Below are 18,371 nucleotides of genomic sequence, written 5' to 3'. Positions count from 1 at the left end.
CGCTTATTTATACATAAGAAACTTAATCTTGCTAATAACCTCTATTACAGAAAATTGATAGTCTTCAAAAATCTGCTTGTTCATAGACAGTCAGATGCAGTAGACTGTAATTGCTATAGCCAGACAACGTAATTTTACTTGAACACCTGATGTAGATCTGCCCCTAATTAAAGAGTAAGTAATGCGCTGTAAAAAAGTGAAACGCATGCAGAAAGGAGCCAAATCACGAATGTGAGCCCAAACTTGAAGAGATTTCTAGCAAGAAAAGAACAAATGAGTATTTGACTCAGTCTCATTTGAACATAAAGGGTAGAGAGAACCCTTGTTCAAAAAAACAACTTTGTCAAGAGTAAGCAGCCGGTTCCTTTTAACAAGCCACAAAATGAAAGACATCTTAAGAGGAATTGTTGGGTTCCATATTACAAAACACCAACTAACAATAGGCTTGACACCTCTAATATATTCATAGACTTTGCCAACAAGCAATTGTTCATTGGTGCTTCAAGATTGAATCTTCTTTTTAACCTATTCCGTACTTAATTCTGTAGAGATAATAAATTCCTTTCGGTCCTTGACATATTAAATGTCGACAAGACATTTTATTATTGCTTATTTGTGCAATCAAATGTGGTTGTCTAACGCACATCCCAACGTGAGAACTAAGGTAGGAAGTCAACATTTGATTTAGGAATTCAGCCCCACTTTCATAAACAGAATGCGTTACAGTAACTACTTTCATTATTTTTCTTTTAATTAGGTGAACCTAACTTGTTTCTAAACCATAGTTCAATAAAAAAAGGTTCATGTCTCTCTCTCTCTTTAGTTTTTAATCATATGTACTATAGGACCACTCTTTAATTAATCAACTATCGCATTTAACTTTTAAAAGTAAAGTAAAAGCTTGCAGGCAGCGCTAAGGGCCAATTAATTCGTTTTAAACTAATTGGAGTAGCAGACGTAATATACGGCCCATGTCGCTGCTGGCAGAGAATACTCCTCTGAAAGAAAGGGCCAAATAAACCAACAAATTAACAAAAGTGATAAAAATTTGTATTTTTAATTTCTTATGTATATAATAAATTATATTAAAAAATATTTATTTTCTATGTATCGATGGTTTTCAATAAAAATAAATTATTATTTTTAATTAAGATTACTTTATATCAAAATAAAAAAAAGGAGCCAAATGAGAAAATTCATGGTATTTATGATTTTACATTACATTTTATATACCGAGTGAGGACGCTAGTAGTAGAGCACTGAATTGGATATGTGTCTATCACCTAATCTAAGTCATCGTGTGGTGGTGGTTTTGGTCGGTGGCAAAGAGAGAAGAAACAAAGCCTGTTCTTCTTACCATGTCGGATCATCTTCCGCGCGAAGTGCTAACCGAAATCCTCTCCCGGTTACCGGTCAGATCCCTACTGAGATTCCGGTCAACGTCCAAGTCATGGAAGTCCTTAATCGACAGCCAGCACTTGAACTGGCTTCATCTGACTAGATCCCTGACCTTAGCCTCCAACACGAGCCTCATCCTCCGTGTGGACTCCGATCTATACCAGACCAATTTCCCAACCCTAGACCCTCCCGTATCCCTTAACCACCCTCTCATGTGCTACAGCAACAGCATAACCCTCCTCGGTTCCTGCAACGGCCTTCTCTGTATATCCAACGTCGCCGACGACATCGCCTTTTGGAACCCCTCCCTCCGCCAACACCGTATTCTTCCTTACCTCCCTGTCCCCCGCCGCCGTCACCCCGACACGACGCTCTTTGCCGCCCGCGTCTGCGGCTTCGGCTTCGACCATAAAACTCGCGACTACAAGCTCGTCCGCATCTCTTATTTCGTCGACCTTCATGACCGCTCCTTCGACTCCCAGGTCAAGCTCTACACGCTCCGCGCCAACGCCTGGAAGACACTTCCCAGCTTGCCCTACGCGCTCTGCTGCGCCCGTACCATGGGCGTCTTCGTCGGAAACTCCCTCCACTGGGTCGTCACGCGCAAACTCGAACCCGACCAACCCGATCTCATCATCGCCTTCGATCTCACCCACGACATCTTCCGCGAGCTCCCGCTTCCTGACACCGGAGGTGTCGACGGCGGGTTCGAGATCGACCTGGCGCTGTTAGGTGGTTCCCTCTGCATGACCGTGAACTTTCACAAAACGAGAATCGACGTTTGGGTGATGAGGGAGTATAACCGTAGAGACAGTTGGTGTAAGGTGTTCACGCTCGAGGAGTCGCGTGAGATGAGATCGTTGAAATGCGTGAGGCCGTTGGGCTACTCGAGCGATGGGAACAAGGTTCTGTTGGAACACGACAGGAAGAGGCTGTTTTGGTATGACCTGGAAAAGAAAGAGGTTGCCCTTGTTAAAATTCAGGGTTTGCCTAATTTAAATGAAGCCATGATTTGTTTGGGAACCCTCGTACCACCATACTTCTTACCTCGTCAAATTTGTAGGAAGCCGCGTGCTTTAGGATGCGAACGTCCCAGGAAGACGAGGTACTTACTTATTCACACGCCTAATTTCTTTTTTTGAAGAAATATCTCAATGTAACGGGCCCTTCATGATCCTTAGTCCTTACTACTCTTTTGTGTGTCTATGTTTGTGTTACAAAATATATCTGGTTATGAGTTGGCTTTGACTAACTCAACTCCTTCCTTAAAAAAAAAAAACAGAAATAACCCATAAGGATAACTATTGAAAAATACTTAAGTCTAAAAATAAAGTTAAATTAAAATATATAAATGAGGAGCAACCCTTACTCAAGAGCTAACTTTTGGGGTTGAATTAGGCCTCTCACATTATTCATTCTAAGAATAACTCTTGAAGAGACATTTCAATGATATTCAACTCGTGTCTATATTCTGCCCACTATATAATTGCTTCAAATTTATGTATACTCTGCCGAATAGTATATGCACCGGTAAAGATTTTACATTAACAACTAATTACAGGCTAACATGTACTAGTATGGTATTGAGTTACACCTACCATGATTCACCGTGTATAAGCTTTTACACTAAATAATGCACAGAAATTTAACTCTAATTTATTTTGTGAAAATTGCTGTGCCAAATTGATCTTTCAACACCTTACTCTGATGGAATTCAAATTTTTCCAGGGATGACTTCCTGTCGCAGGGTTTCAAATTGACATTATGAGGAAGTCTAAGAAGAAGAAGCAATGGTACATGGGGGTAGCTGAAACTGGCTCGGCGGGTTTGTTTTGCAGTTGATTCAAGCCAAAGGGAGGTTGAGGAAAAGTAAGAAAATGTTGCTTCCGTTACAATGACTGTAATGTATAGTTAAATTAATACTATCAGCTACATATTTTACTTTGGGATGTGTGCCACGTTTGACGAACTCTGAAACAAACATGCTCTTATTGGTTACTTGCTGAGTTATCTGACTCTGATGATGAAATTCGTGGCCCTGGTTCACAGGACGAGTTAAATTGATCAAGAGCAGGAACAGAGACACCGTTTTGCCTGTTAAGATATAAGACTCTTTCCTTGTACAGTTTTTGCACCTTTTGTTTTCTTAGCGATTTAGGGGCGAACAAAGCCCCCCACCAAAGTGAAAGAAAGGGCTGCAGACCTGCCATTCAGAATGTTGAAGAAGGAAACAATGACTGAAGAACAGATACCAAATATACAAATGCTGCTTTCCTCACTTATTAACAGTCTCCAATTACTAAGATCCCGTAAGACACTCGCTTTCCGCAATAGAAAAAAAATGGCCTATATGGTTTTGTCTAAGCTTGGATTGCCTCAGTGGTTTGGTTGTAAAGAAGTGTCATGTATGTACGTGTGTTAATCTGGTTGTACCAGCAAACTGTAATTAAATTTTTGCAGTTAACTTGACATGAAATATTGTTGTTTTTGTTTATTGGTAGGTGGACTTTGCAAATTGAATGCGGAAAGGTTGACAATTTACATTAACGAAGGATTTGACACTAGGCTTTTTGTCCTTTAGATGAAACTAAGTTGAAGTGCTTTCTAGTGCTGGCCTTGTCCTTCGATACTTGTGGTTTTAGGATGTTAATCTTTTGTTGCTTAAATGAATTTAACTAACGCTTATTTAGCGCTTGTGTGTATACTTTCACAATATGTTCAATACGATTTTTCGTAAATTTTGGTCATCTGACATGGAGAGAGTAGATGCATTGGAGAATTTGTTATAAGCATGCACTTAGCTTTCTGATAGTGTATAATTTCAAAATTTATCTCCACTTTTTACAAGAAATTACCGGATAGTGTATTAACGTTTTGATGTCTAGTGCTTAACCATCAATTTGTTCATGTTTTCAAATTTATCACGTTCAATTTAGAAGTTGGATGCGGTAGGCAGTTGTTATTGAAATTCTTCTGAATTCCTGAATCCTCAAGGACCAAGAGCAATTTTACCTCATGGATGTGTGAAAATGTATCAATGAGACTCATGCAGTAGCTTCCAATGGTTAGAATATATTTAGAGGAAGAAATTTTTTATTTTTTATTCTAGATCAAGAATTTTCTTTGTTTAAGTTTTGAATACTTAACGAATTTGATTATTAATGGAATTTTTATAAGTAATAGATGTGTTCTTGAACCATCAAGTCTGATTGCCAATCATTTAAACTAAATTTTGGGTTGCATTTTTTGAATGAAGATTGGGTTGTTAGGAGAAAAATTGCAAATTTGCACAGCTAGTACATCAAGTTCAATAAGAAGGTTTTCAAAACTTACCAAAGCCACATACACAAATGCTAACTCAAAAGTAAAAATACTACCAAATGAGATATTTAAAAATTATATGTAAAAGCAAATAATGGGGTGTATTAATATTCAAAACAATGAATACAAATGAATATTGAAAAAATAAGGCAGTTTAGAAAAATAAATAATAAAAAAGGAACACAGGTGCATGAAAATATGTAATTAAGAAAAAATATTAAAAAACATGACTTACCCAAAAAAATATTACAAATAATGAAAAAATTCCACAAATGGAGTAGATATAGAAACAACCTCAACAACCTATTTCAACATTGAAATAGAACATGCAATAGAGAAGAATGAAGATGAGATGTAAAAGTGTTACTCCCTCGTTAAAAAAGTGATCTTGTATATTAAACTAAAAAATTTGTAAATTTAACTAATTTCGTTATTTAATGTTATTATTTTTAAAACATTATTTATTTAATTCTAATTATATTTTCAATGATTCAATTATTTATGATAGCAAGTTCCAATGACATTTTAGAAATAACTTTCTTTTTAATTGAGATTATAAAAATCAAATGATGTTAATTAATTTTCTTAATTAATTATTTTTGTTTGTATATGAATTTAAATAGAGTATTTTTTGCATGGCGAATATTACATAAAAAAATAGAGAAATGCTAGCAGTATCTCTGTCTAACACATTCTCTTAAACACATCTCCTATGATTGATTGAAATTTATTATAAATTACAAATTTTTGTGATTCCACTTGTTATTTGATGAGTCTATCATGATTTTATATGTTCAACCAGCCTATCTTATGACCCTTCTATCACTGTTATATTTCTCTCTGTCTCTCACTATATTTTCTTTCAACTTTCTTATTTCCTCTCTCCCTTTTCTTTTGTATTTTTTGGTTTCACAGGTAACATGCAGCAGAGAATCTATATTCGTTCGTTAGAGTATATTACTACGTGGTCGGGTCTAAAGAATTTGAGGTCTAAGACAAAAAATTTGAGGGGAAAAATAATACATCAATTAATGTTTTATAATCAATTAATTCTAGTATTTCACTCTTAATAGATAAGTTACTAACTTATTTAATCTATCTTGTAATATTATTGACTTTAGATAGATTTTAAGCAATTCTAATTTTTAAGATCTTTTACATGTAATATTCAATAACTTCACTAAATCTTAGTTTTTTTTTAAGTTTTCTTCACCCAAAATTTTTATTTTTTGGATGCAAAATAAAAAACAAAAATATTTTTATAATGTAAAAATTGTTCAAATTAAATCCCAATAAAAAATATTATTAGCTTTAATTAAATTACCTCTAAAAATGGTAAAATTATCTTAAAAATAATATATTCAATTATTAGTTTTAATTTGTATATTATTTAATGAAGTCAAATAATCAACAGCGCTTTCCATACAAAAAAATAATAGGCCAATACAAAATACATTTTTTTTTACTTTATATATTAATTAATGAGTGATATTTGTGATATTATAATAAATATGTTGCATATTGATGTCTATTGAAATAATAAGAAGTTTGGAACACAAGTCTTTATATTTTATATGTTTAAATGGAATTATTAAAGAATAAAATTCACGAAAGAAAAACAAAATTAAATGGTTAAGGCACTTGCCTTAATTGCCTTGCGGGTTACACCACCCTATATTACTAGCACTCCTCTAAAATATATCCCTTTATTGTTGTTGCTGCATTGTTAGTGGCACTAGAAGAAGGAGAAGATAAACTGAATTCGAGGCCAAAGAAAGGCAGGAAACGGAAGCTTTGATATTTCACACATTTTCTTGAATTACAATTGCTTTATTTATACTAGTTTTCCTACTACCAACTTTTGTCATCTTGTGCCAAGAGGCAATCATTGGTGCTCAAATATGGTTATGCTGTCCCCCCATTACCAACAATTCCTCCCTAGCAATACCAGTATCCAAGCCACGTCAGCTTCCTCTCAACAAAGCTTCTCTATACGTGGTCACTAAGGTAAGAGGGCCTTGTGATGGTCCTCTTTGCCTTTGCTGCTATCTGCACCCCTTTGTCCTGTGTCTGCATCTTTGTTTCTTTCTCCTTGAATATGTCTTCTGCTGCTATCTTTCATTCCCTATCAGTGTATCACGTCTAATCATATAGCATTTTGTCACTAAACTTGAGTTCCCATTTGTTAACATTAGGGACTATGGCTGCTTAGTCAGTGTTGAGTATTGATGTGTTCTGTTGTATATCTTTATCAGTTGATATTGTTAGAGCTCTTTTGAACAATCACGTTTAGTTTATTCTTTGTCTACTTGTCTGCAGCATCTAAGGTACATCCTCGGCAGCTTGATTACTTTAGGTTCTCTGGTCGTGTTATTGCATTGGTTTTGATGGAAAAAGGTGCAAGTGGGTATTGTTTTTGATCGAGTGTTTTTCATGCAATTGGCTGGAAATGGTGTTACTTTAGAAGATATATGGGATGCAGATCCTTACTTGTATAGAAGCTGCAAGCAAATATTAGAGATGGATGCTGATTTCATTGATTCAGATGCATCGGGACTGACATTTGTTAGAGAGGTGGAGGAATTAGGATGCAGGAAAGTGGTTGAGCTTTGCCCTGGTGGGAAAACATTGTAATGAATAGTAAGAAGTATGTTGATCTTCTTATACTGAGTTGTTTTGTAATATCCATATCTGAGCAGGTACCACATTTTGCCAAGGGTTTTGCTGCTATCCTTTCCAATTCAAAGCTCCAACAGTTCTTCCAATGCTTAGACCTTGAAGATCTTGATTGGATGCTGCATGGGAGTGAAAATGGCATTTCTATTGAAGATTGGAAGGCACATACCAAGTACAAGGGTTATAAAGAGACTGATCGTCATATATCATGGTTTTAGGAGGTTTGTAGCATACTGATCTTCCCTTGTTTTTTTTTATATATTTTCTTTTTATATTTCCACCCTTTCTTCCTTTTTTTTTCAGATTCTTTGCTTTTGCTATTCTAATTTTATTACACTTTTATCATTCAAGAACATATTAAATCAATTCCCCCCTATATGATTTTGTTTTATAAGAAGGAGTGGCTTTATTGGTCAGCAGGTATCTGCTGCATGGTGTCCTATATGTCTGTCTCTGTTTCCATTTTGTCCAGTGTAGCAAAAAGGGGTTTTATTGCCTTATTGCTTCTTAGAAAGCATCACTGTCTTGGCTACTTGTTAAAGTTTCCCTCCTTTCCACTTGTTACAACTTAAAACCACTATTGAAATCTACTTTCCTAACTGGTCATCAACCAGTTAGAGTTCTCATCTGTGTTTATTTTAAATTATTTCTTTCGTCAGGCCCTCCCTGATTAGTTCAACCTTTGATGTGCTACGTTATTTACAAATGTCTCCCATAAGTTCGGTCATGTCTCCCGATATATATATATTTTTTTGTTATGAAGCATGAATTATAATTTTGATACTTTGTTTATGAAAAGAAAATTCCATAGCGCATAACATATTTTTCCTTTGCTGAAACCTGGCTAATAAAATTGTGTTAATGATTATCATCAGTTTGAGCACTTACTCAGATAGAATGTAATTTTCTAACATAATCAATAACCTGTTTTCATGTTGAATCGCAGAATCATGTTAAAATCTATTAGTGTTATGGTGGATTAATCCAAAATGCTAGAGTGTAGTAGTTTTATTGAGATGCAATAAATCTGAAGAATAAGTTCTCCTGTCTTATTTTTATTTGGTTAGGATCTCCTTTTAACTAAAAGTGTTGTGATTATTGAAGCCTCTGAAATAATTATTTCTTGAATGTTTTTTCAAATAACTCATTTTTCAACATTTGATTGGAGACGCTAAGTTATTAATTTTTAATATTATATTTTGTGGAAAGAAAACTTGGCAGATTGTTGGGAGAATGTCAGAACAACAAAAGAAGGTTCTTATTTTGTTTTGGACGTCTGTGAAATATTTACCAGTTGAAGGTTTCCGAGGTTTGTCTTCCTCTCTATAAATTTGCAGGACTGTGGAACCTAACAATCACCTGCTCTCATCCCACACATGTTTTTACCAGCTGTGTTTCCCCCGGTATTCATCTATGGTTGTCATGCAAGATCGCTTTTAAGTCATCACTCAAGAACACATTGGTTGCAATCTGCAATTTTGGTAGAGGTGGTTTTAACAGCATACTGGAATATCGGTGCTCAAATTTGTACAAATTATAGGGTAGGATAGGATTATTTATCTCTTCTCAAGGCTGTCTAGTTCTGTTTCTTACAGCAGTTCTGGATGCTTTGTCATTGATCTTGTGTCAAATGTTTATAATATATATGGGGGTTCAAGTATCAATGAAAAAGAATCGAAGGAAAGAAAAATTCATGATTTTTTTATGTGGTCATTCTTGATAACACTGTTTGTTCGTCCTGCTTTGGTATATAAGTTTGGACAATAAAGCTCACAGCGCTATTCTTCCTTGTAAATTAAATTAGTGTGGGTTTGGAAGGAGAATGATAAAATTGATTTTGAAAGGAATTAATTTTAGTTAAAATTGATTGGAAAGAGATATGATTTATGTTTACATGTTTTATTATAAAAAAAATAAGAGTAAAATTTAATATAAAATTTTAAATTCAACTTAAAATTATTTAAAATTATTTTAATTTAAAATCAATTTTAAATTCTTATTCAACGTCAAATTAAACATAACAAAATATATTAAAAGGATAAAATGCAAAACCAAACACCCACTGGTCGCCTTCAAAATTTTTATAACTTGCATCTTCTCTTTGAATTTTGTCTTCAGGAAGGAGAAGCCTTCATCTGTGACGTCAGGAATATAATTTAAGAATAATAAGAGCTTAGATGCGATCCCCCGCCCTACATTGCGATTGTTTAATTGATAGTGCGTACACTGGCATAAACTTATATTTGACTACGTATTCTATTGCAATATTCCTAAATGATAAATTTTCATTCGATATCAGTTTCTGATTAATAAATGATCTTTTTTCCATTAAAAATTTATTAGAAAGCATAATAATGCAGTGTTAAAAATCCCAATCCATTGCCATAGAATATTTATTAGGCAAAAGCTTGCATAAGTTCTTGATATCTCTACCAACAAGTTTTATAATCAAATGATAATACATATTTTTTTAGAATAAATAATCTCTATTAAAAATGTATCATATAATTTTAAATAGATATTTACTTGTGATTATATAATTAGAAAACTTGACGAACATAATATAAATAATTTGATCTAGTTTTTTTTTTCTTATTGATATATCCATTATTTGTCCTTTATTTTTTATTATTTACCTTCCAACTCCTTGTAATTTTTTTTGGAAGAAAAATATTTTGTGGATATCCAATTATGCTATAAGACACTTGAGAGAGAAAATATAGGTGTTACAAAATTTATGATGTAATAAAAAAGAAAAAAATAAAAAATATTGATGAAATATTTAACAATAATAAGTAGATTTTGTGTACTATTGTGTTTTTGAAACATGTGAGGCCGCTAGGAAACAGAAAATTCTTAGGTAGTTTTCATTAATACCTAGGTAAGTCTACTGGTTCATGTTCAATTAATAGAAAATATATAATTATAACACGAATTGATCGAAGATATATGAATTCAGATATAATAACTTTGCAATATTAAAAGTGTAATGTGGAAGAAAGCAAGTTTAAAAACGAAATATTCTTTTGCACAAACAACAATATAAATTATAAAGTAAATATCATTTATTCAAACCTAAAGAAACACAGTAACACACCATCACAAACTCATGTAACCCTGCCAATAAACCATCACCCCTAAACTCCAGCACCAGCAGCTTGCTCACTTCAATACACAACTCCCAGAATTTCTCATGTCACCACGTGGCAAGCACGCTGATGTGGAGCCAAGTGTTGTGCTTACACGTAGGTGTACCCTCCATAATACAACCAAAGACTTAAGCATCATATAATAATATTAATAAAGTAAACTAAAGAAATAAAAAGAAAAAAAAAAAAGAGGCTTTTCAACATGGCATGCAAAATGGTAGACCTGATCCCCACAACTAGGACCATTTTTAAACTTGTTTTTCTCACTCACACTGTCCATAGGTCTAAGCTTCAGTCTTCTCAACAGGAACCTCTACTGGGGTTTCAACTGACTCAGCTGGTTTGTTCTCTTCCTCTGTGGTTGCTGGTGGTGCTGCTGCTGCTGATTCTGTTTCAGTAGTTTCTTTAGGCTCCTCTGCTTCTTCTTTCACTTCTTCAGTTTTCTCCTCTGATTTCTCTTCTGCTGGCTTCTCTTCCTCTGTCTCCTTTGCCACCACCTCCTCGGTCTCAACTGGAACTTCTTTAGGCTCCTCTGGGGCTACTTCTGTAGTTGTTTTTTCTACTGTTTCTGTTGGTGCCTCGGTGGTTTCTTCCTTTGGTGCTTCGGTGGTTGATTCTGGGGCAGGAGCCTCAGCGGCTGGTTGTTCTGTTGCAGGAACCTCAGCTGCTGGTTGTTCTGTTGCAGGAGCCTCAGTGACTGGGGTTGTTTCCTGGGTCTTGCTTACCTCGGTTGTTTCATTTTCTGGAACTGTTGTTGGTGTTTGCTGTGCAACCTGTGAGATTTCTAATTTTATTTAACAAAGTCTTCTAGTGCCAAGCTTAAACAAAGGTGGATTTGTAAACATGAGAAACAAATAACTTGATGGTATAGACTATAGAGACACACAAGTGAAACATCACATGATCAGCACTAGCACAATGTGTTATAAGATAACTAAAATGACTTTTGCACACCCAATAAAAACCTATTTGACACTTAGAAGGTGAGATAAAATAAAGAAATGTGATAGGAATAAAAAAATAAAGAGAAATAGTTCATGAGATATTAAGATAAATGGGGTGCAGTACAAAACTCATTACTTATAAGATAAACGTAAATTGTTTAATACTACTATGAAATTAATAGGACTTATAAATTAAAGTGTCAACTTGGTGATATAATTAATTGTTCTCCTTTTCTTTTAAGTTTTAAGCTTGAAGAAGTTCAACGTGGCTACGGGGGAGTTAATTAGCTTCTACAACTAGCTGGGATATGTTGGTTTTTGAGCTTTAAAGAAATTAACAATAGCCTATTTAGCGAAAAAAAACAAGAAAAAAAGCTTACGTAATAAATTGATCAATGTTTTTTGTTTCTGATGATGCAACTGTGATTATATAAACAAGAACAAAAAACTAGGTCCACATAGAACTGCTAATCACAATCCAATTCCACACACCGATGAATATTTCAAATGTTGATCATCAACTGGAAAATGGTTCGTGATTTATATATATTCAATTAATCAATGATCAATTAAGAAAGCTATGAAACAAGTTGATCCCCTCAAATCTCGTGTAGTTTAAGTGGTTGACCGCAGTAATATATAATTTATGCTTCGTATATAATGATGGTTATCAAACACCGCAGCAACAAAAACAAAGATAGATCGGGAGAAACCAAAAAGAAATTAAAATCAAAGTGCGGTATATTAAGACTAGCTAGTACCATCGCATACATAACTTGCTAGATCGTACGTTCGCACGTAATAAAAAACCAAACTGGTTCTTTGATCGATAATGAATCACAACAAAGAAAGTAAGAAAGTGAAGAAACAGTTGTATATATACAGTTAGTTACTAAAGTGTTGAGTTTCACCGTGTGCACGTAGGAACCATATAAAGTACTACCACTGCTACACACGTTGGAGTAATAAAGGAATGTACAAAACCAGCTGAGGCAAAATTATAAACAACGAAACTGTGTCTTTGAATTACCTCAACGCTGGCCATTTGGAAAGGAGATTGAGAGAGGGATTCGAATAAAACTGAGAAACGAAAGTGAAAGGTTGGAGAGATGTGTAAACGAGACAGAGAGAAATTAAGAGTGGTTGTGATGAGTGTGGTGATCGAAGGTGAGAGAGGTTTATATAGAGATGCAGAGTCATGAATAGTATAAGCAATTCCAAAGAGAGAAATAGAAGGAGTGTGTGTGCGGTGTGATCACTTGGAAGAATCTTTTTCAAACAGAGACGGCTCATGTCACTGACAGAAAATAAAAGACACCAGTATGACCAGTTGTCAATGTTTTTTCTTTTGATTCTCTCTCTCTTCAAAATAACATAAAAAAATAGTGTGGTGTCTTAAAATATTAATTAAAAAAATTATTTATTATGAAAATCATAAAAAAAATTATCAACTAGATGACATCTTACCGATACAATTATTTGGGGTAAGTGTATAGTATAGAAATTAAGTGAAACCAATTTACTTTCATGTTATTATTTTGTACTAAATATAATATAATATAAATCCTTTTAGTATTATTTTGAAACCAAATTACTCTTTTTAAGTTATTTTGATGTAAAAATGTTAAATCCGAGTGAATAAAATTTTGTATGGCAACTCACATAATAAAACATTATTTTTAATTATGATTAGTTATTACGCATTCATAATCCTTTTCATATTAAAGATTTTAAACCAAATAGTATTTTCTATCATTATATTTATCATCAAAGAACCAAACTAGTATCGCTTTTTTAAAAGAAATTATGTATACTCAAATTACAAAAATTTACAGGATGACTACTAACGGACCCCGTTTGTCCTTCGTACGAGTGGGGTTCTATATGTTTCGGAGCTATATTATTATTTTAACTTATATATTTTTTACATTATTATTTTTCTAATTTATCTTCATTTTTAATTTTTTATTATATCACTTATTTTATTTTATATATTTTTCTCTTTTAACTGTAAAAAATATTTGTGAATAAAACTTTTAGAATAATATAGTGCTCTACTAGGCCTCTACCCTTTAGAATTGACCCACCGTTTCCCTTGATCGAAAAGCTAGCCAGCTAGGCAGCAAAAAATGGAGCAATCATAAATAATGGAAAACAAATGAACAAAAGATATAATAATTTTCAAAGACAATAACAACACAAACGAGCTTCATCTCATTACGTACAGAGAATTTAATTACTTCACTTCTGTAGATAATTGGCATTGTTATACACCTACAAAATCGGGCCTTGGTTAATGGATGTTGTACTGATTGAAGTAATATTTTTGTCTAATTCAAGCTCTAATTCAATGTAATTAAATTAGTGGGCACATAGCAACTCTGGCATGGTATTATTATCATGTGAAAGAAGCTTGTTCCTCAACATGTTAAAGAAAAGATGAGTATGCTTTTCCCTGTTCTGGTCAAGTTAAGATGTTAGCCAAAATTTAAGGTTTGTGAGATTATTCGGTGACTTTTAAGTGTTTTTTGTTTTTATTTTAGAGAAAATATAAAAAAGGAAAAATATGTTTTTCTAAAATTTAAAAATGAAAATATTTTAAAAAATATACCTAAAATTGAAAATATCATATTAACGTTGTCAGTCTTTTTTAAAATAAAAAAATATGATGGCACCTTATATTTTTTTTTTCTTGATATATATTTTCTAAATCTTAAAAAATTTAAAATAAAAATAAAAACAAAAATAAACAGCAAAGGCCACGTTAATTTTTTTTGCCAAGCATGAAGCAAAATTTGAAATGGACGTTTGGGAGTTTGGAAAAATGGCAAATGGAAAGGCAACAAAGGAAATAGGCCGGTGCTTGATGTGGGGCCCATCATCAATGGGCATCATTAACCTCCAAAACCCAAAATGAAAATGGTGGGTCCACATGAGAAAAAATAGGAAAGAAAAAACAACAACCCAAAAAAAGAAGTTAATTGCGTGGACAACTTTTGGTGCCATTTGCATTGCTCATAGCCCCTTTTCCAAAAGATTAAAATTTCACATGGCCCCACATGGCTATGCTTTCCACGTCGTACACTCGTGACAGAGGCTCACTTCTAGCCCTCTGATCAGCCACGTCACACCATTCATTCTCTACCACACAAAAATATTTGTAACTTGTGTATTCAGTATTCTTCAAAATTCAAACATATATACTATACACTTCAAATTGATACGTTTGGATGAGATAAACGTTTTAAAATATTATGTGATAACATTTTGGTTATAAATTATCGTGAATCATAAAAAAATGATTTAAAGACTAATTGCATAACAAAATAGATACCATTAATAAATGTGGGCATATGTACCGTAATATTATTTTGTAGTTTTACAAAGGGATGCATTGCGTGAGGTGATTGGATCATTTCACAATACAAAATTAGCTTTTGTCCTTTATTTATATTTCTTTTTAACCCTTACACGTCTTATTGCTCCTTTGCGCTAAGACACTATCATGTTGATCATGAAATTATAAAACATTATCGTGGATCTTCATAATAATGGTCATCTATGATATCAAGATAATATTAATTCCAATTCTGAACGTAAGCTTAAATGTTTGCTTTGCCAATTTCTTGTCACTAAATTATCAATTTCGAACCTTTCCCTCCTCCCACATCAGCAGTGGCAAAACAGATTAGCTCATCTCGCCACCAATCCATAAAAATGGGTTAATTTGTCCAAGTTTGTATTTCATATATGGGTTGAAAGTAATAGTTCATCCTATTTTTGATTGGATTGAAAGGTTAATCCGTCAAAGCTAAAATGTTAAAAAAAAATTAAATAATAAATATAGTTTAATTGATTTTATCTTTTATAAATATCAAATAATAAATACTTATTAAAAAATCTAATGTATTACCTTAAGTTTTGAATAATAATTTATTTGGACAAAAAATAAATTAATTAATTTTTTTAATATATTTATAAAATATTAAAATAAATATTAATTCTTAAAAAAAATGAGTTGAATTGGCTTGTTTGACTTTTCTGTCAACTATTTTTTGACTGACTAAAATGGGATTATAATCCAAAAACTCCAACCTAATCCCCAAAAAGGACCAAACACAAGAAGGGTTCAATCTGTTTTGTTACTCCTATACTGCATCTCCCGATTTTTCTGTGGGCTTAGTTACTTAAATTTGATCGTTGTAATCGATAGAATTTTATTTAGTAACATGATACCTTACTCTCTAAAAACAATAAATCAATAGTCGTAGAAGATGTTTGGATTACAATTGCTAAAAAAAAAAAAATCACATGATATTGGGTAATCCAAGCATTTGATCGAAAGTAGGGAAAATTTCTAGCAATGTTTTGAATGATGACTGAAACATGAATCATCATTCCGACATTCTACCGTTGTTTGGTTATATTAATTAAAAAGACACTAATATTGAAAATCAAGTAATCAGAATTGAATTGAATTAACATTTAAAAATAGTAATACAAGTTGATGTAATCAATTCAATTCTTATGATATTTTTACCACAAGAAAGCAAAGCAAGAAGGGATTGGCTGTAAAGCGACAAAGTTTAGGTGAAAAGTGGAGGGGCGGTGGAGAGACATTCTGAAACGTAAACTAATGATGGATTTGATTTGTAGCCAATAAGCTTAACCTTGGACCAATAAGAACATGCCAGGTGAATGCTAACGAGGATTACACATTTGAATGGCTGTCTTGGATATTATGGGCGTGATTCCCTCAGATAACAAAAACATACATAACATGCAATGCCTCGGTTTTCCAACCAGGTGACTGAATCATTCAATGTTGATGATGTGGACCAATTATCGCCATCCTCATGTGTGGCCTAGCCTACTCTCTCAAGATTCCCTTCTCCTATATTCTATTCAAGCCTAACTATTTAATTTCGTTAAGAATGCATAATAATTAATTAATGATGCTGCTTCCAGCGTCTACTCCCGTAGTAATGTAAGCATGGCAACTGGCTGCGGTCAATTAATCCAAGTTTGGTTTCAGACAGCTACTTTTAATTATCATCAAGTCTAGTATTGTGAGCAAGAAAGTAAACTTCTCTCATAAGTGAAAATCATACACAATTATATTTAAAATGGTTAAACCATGAAATTATTAAGAAAATTACTGCTCTGTAGAGTTATTGAGCGATAGATCACATCCACCGGCTGCGTTATATACTTTACTTTCCTAAATCTAAGTTTACATAAGAAGGAAGAGGAACTTGAAATACAGAGAGAGAGAAACATGTTTTGAAATACAGAAATAATGGAGTTAAAAATTTAGTTATAAAGTTGTTAGTAGCCTCTTAAAAATAATTGTCAGCTCTGTGAACAGAGCATTTACATATATTCAATCAATTACAGGTTTTTTTTTTTGTTTTTTTATGGTACTACTCTTTTTTACTTTGATTTTTATGATGTGTGGCTACAAATACGGTGGTGTTACTTGTCTCTTTTCTCAAAGTTTTGATATGGTGCAAGAGTTTTCCCATGGAAAGAGCAATGATTCCGCTGCTGGAGACGATAAAAACGAAGGAGACATATGTTTGTGTAACAATGGATATGAAGTCAACGATTTCAGATGCAAAAGAAACAAAGACAAAGAACACACAGAAAGTGGAAACTAATAAGGATGATATATTCGAGAAGAAAATCAAACGTGAGAACTTATGGTGCTCCTGATTTTTACTTTGATCATTGTGTGGCCAAAATATGTTGGTTTTACTTGTCTTTTACTCAAAGTTTTGCTATGCTATAAAAACTCTCTCTCGAAGAGAACAAGTTGTTGAGATTATAAGAATGAAAGAGATATGTTTAGCAATGAAGGCAAAGTCGATGATTTTAGATGCATAAAGAAACAAAGACAGAGAAAAATACACGAGAGTGGTAAACAACAACAAGGATAACATGTCCGAGAAGAAGATCAAATACATAAACCTTAATCTAATTTAATTTAAACCTCTCTCTTCTCTTTAAATTTCTTCTAAACAATAAAAACTATTACAATTGTAAAGTTATAAAGCTCTAAATGTAAAATGATTAACCACCATTCGCTAGGATCATATACACACCATTATTACTATTTTCAATATTGTAAAATTTTGTTACAATCAATTACCATCAATAACATTAACACATTTATTACTATAACTAACATGTTATTGCATTACCTGTGCCCCTAACATCACCCAACATAATTAATATTATCGTCATTACCTTCACACAAACACATCATTAAACTAATTTTAATATGATAGAAAACTTTTAAAATGAATTTATTATAAAACTAAAAATTAGAGAAAAAAAACTAAAACTAAAACTAAAAAGAAATCGATTTTTATTTTTAATTTTTTTTAAAACTTATAACTAAAAATCACCCGAGTAATCTGTTATAAAGTATAATATACCTATTTTCACCCTTGTTACATGCCTTGAGCAGCAGTAATATTAGTTTTCACAGTTTCTAATTTGTTTTACATAAAGTTTTTCCATGTTGGCTTATTAGCCAAATAGTTTATAACGTTTATAGAAAAAGGAAAATATTTTAACATATAAAATTAAGTGAATCCCATCTATCTATGTGTATATATATAGTAAAGGAGACCTGGAAAAAAAAGTTCTAACTTGACAGTCGTTGATTGGGTATAATTAAATTTAATGAATCAAACTGTATTTAACGAAGAATTCAATAGTTCATATTAATGCTTTTTATTATACTACTTTGATGATTAAATATCATGATATTTGATAATGATATTAAATGGAAAAATGTTATTTATTATGGAATTTTGATGACTAAAAATTATTTTTTAAAATTTAGATATTAAGTAGTAATATTAAATATTAAGTC

The 18,371-nt window shown here is 32.7% G+C and overlaps 2 protein-coding genes across 3 annotated transcripts; one reads left to right on the top strand and one right to left on the bottom strand.

Annotated features, from left to right (window-relative positions):
* The first annotated feature begins 1,186 nt into the window (after nucleotides 1-1,186).
* Nucleotides 1,187-4,100, top strand: LOC114387045 (F-box protein CPR1-like). Of its 2 annotated transcripts, XR_003661220.1 has the most exons (3): nucleotides 1,187-2,503; nucleotides 3,127-3,267; nucleotides 3,448-4,100. XR_003661220.1 is itself a non-coding variant. In XM_028347145.1 (2 exons), the coding sequence occupies exons 1-2, from the start codon at nucleotides 1,359-1,361 to the stop codon at nucleotides 3,164-3,166; spliced, it is 1,185 nt and encodes a 394-aa protein (XP_028202946.1). In that variant the 5' UTR covers nucleotides 1,187-1,358; the 3' UTR covers nucleotides 3,167-4,100. The 2 variants fall into 2 exon arrangements, 1 of the variants encoding a protein (XP_028202946.1); XM_028347145.1 differs by having other exon boundaries at nucleotides 3,127-4,100.
* A 6,334-nt stretch (nucleotides 4,101-10,434) lies between these two features.
* Nucleotides 10,435-12,674, bottom strand: LOC114387968 (putative surface protein SACOL0050). Its single transcript, XM_028348275.1, has 2 exons — nucleotides 12,519-12,674; nucleotides 10,435-11,317 (listed from the first exon to the last, which is right to left on the bottom strand). The coding sequence occupies exons 1-2, from the start codon at nucleotides 12,531-12,533 to the stop codon at nucleotides 10,829-10,831; spliced, it is 504 nt and encodes a 167-aa protein (XP_028204076.1). The 5' UTR covers nucleotides 12,534-12,674; the 3' UTR covers nucleotides 10,435-10,828.
* Nucleotides 12,675-18,371: the final 5,697 nt, after the last annotated feature.

The sequence above is a fragment of the Glycine soja genome, chromosome 15 (genome assembly GCF_004193775.1).
Source record: "Glycine soja cultivar W05 chromosome 15, ASM419377v2, whole genome shotgun sequence".
NCBI classification, from domain to species: domain Eukaryota; kingdom Viridiplantae; phylum Streptophyta; class Magnoliopsida; order Fabales; family Fabaceae; genus Glycine; species Glycine soja.
The sequence above is the reverse complement of the archived record's forward strand: the minus strand, read 5'-3'. Positions and strand labels throughout refer to the sequence as shown.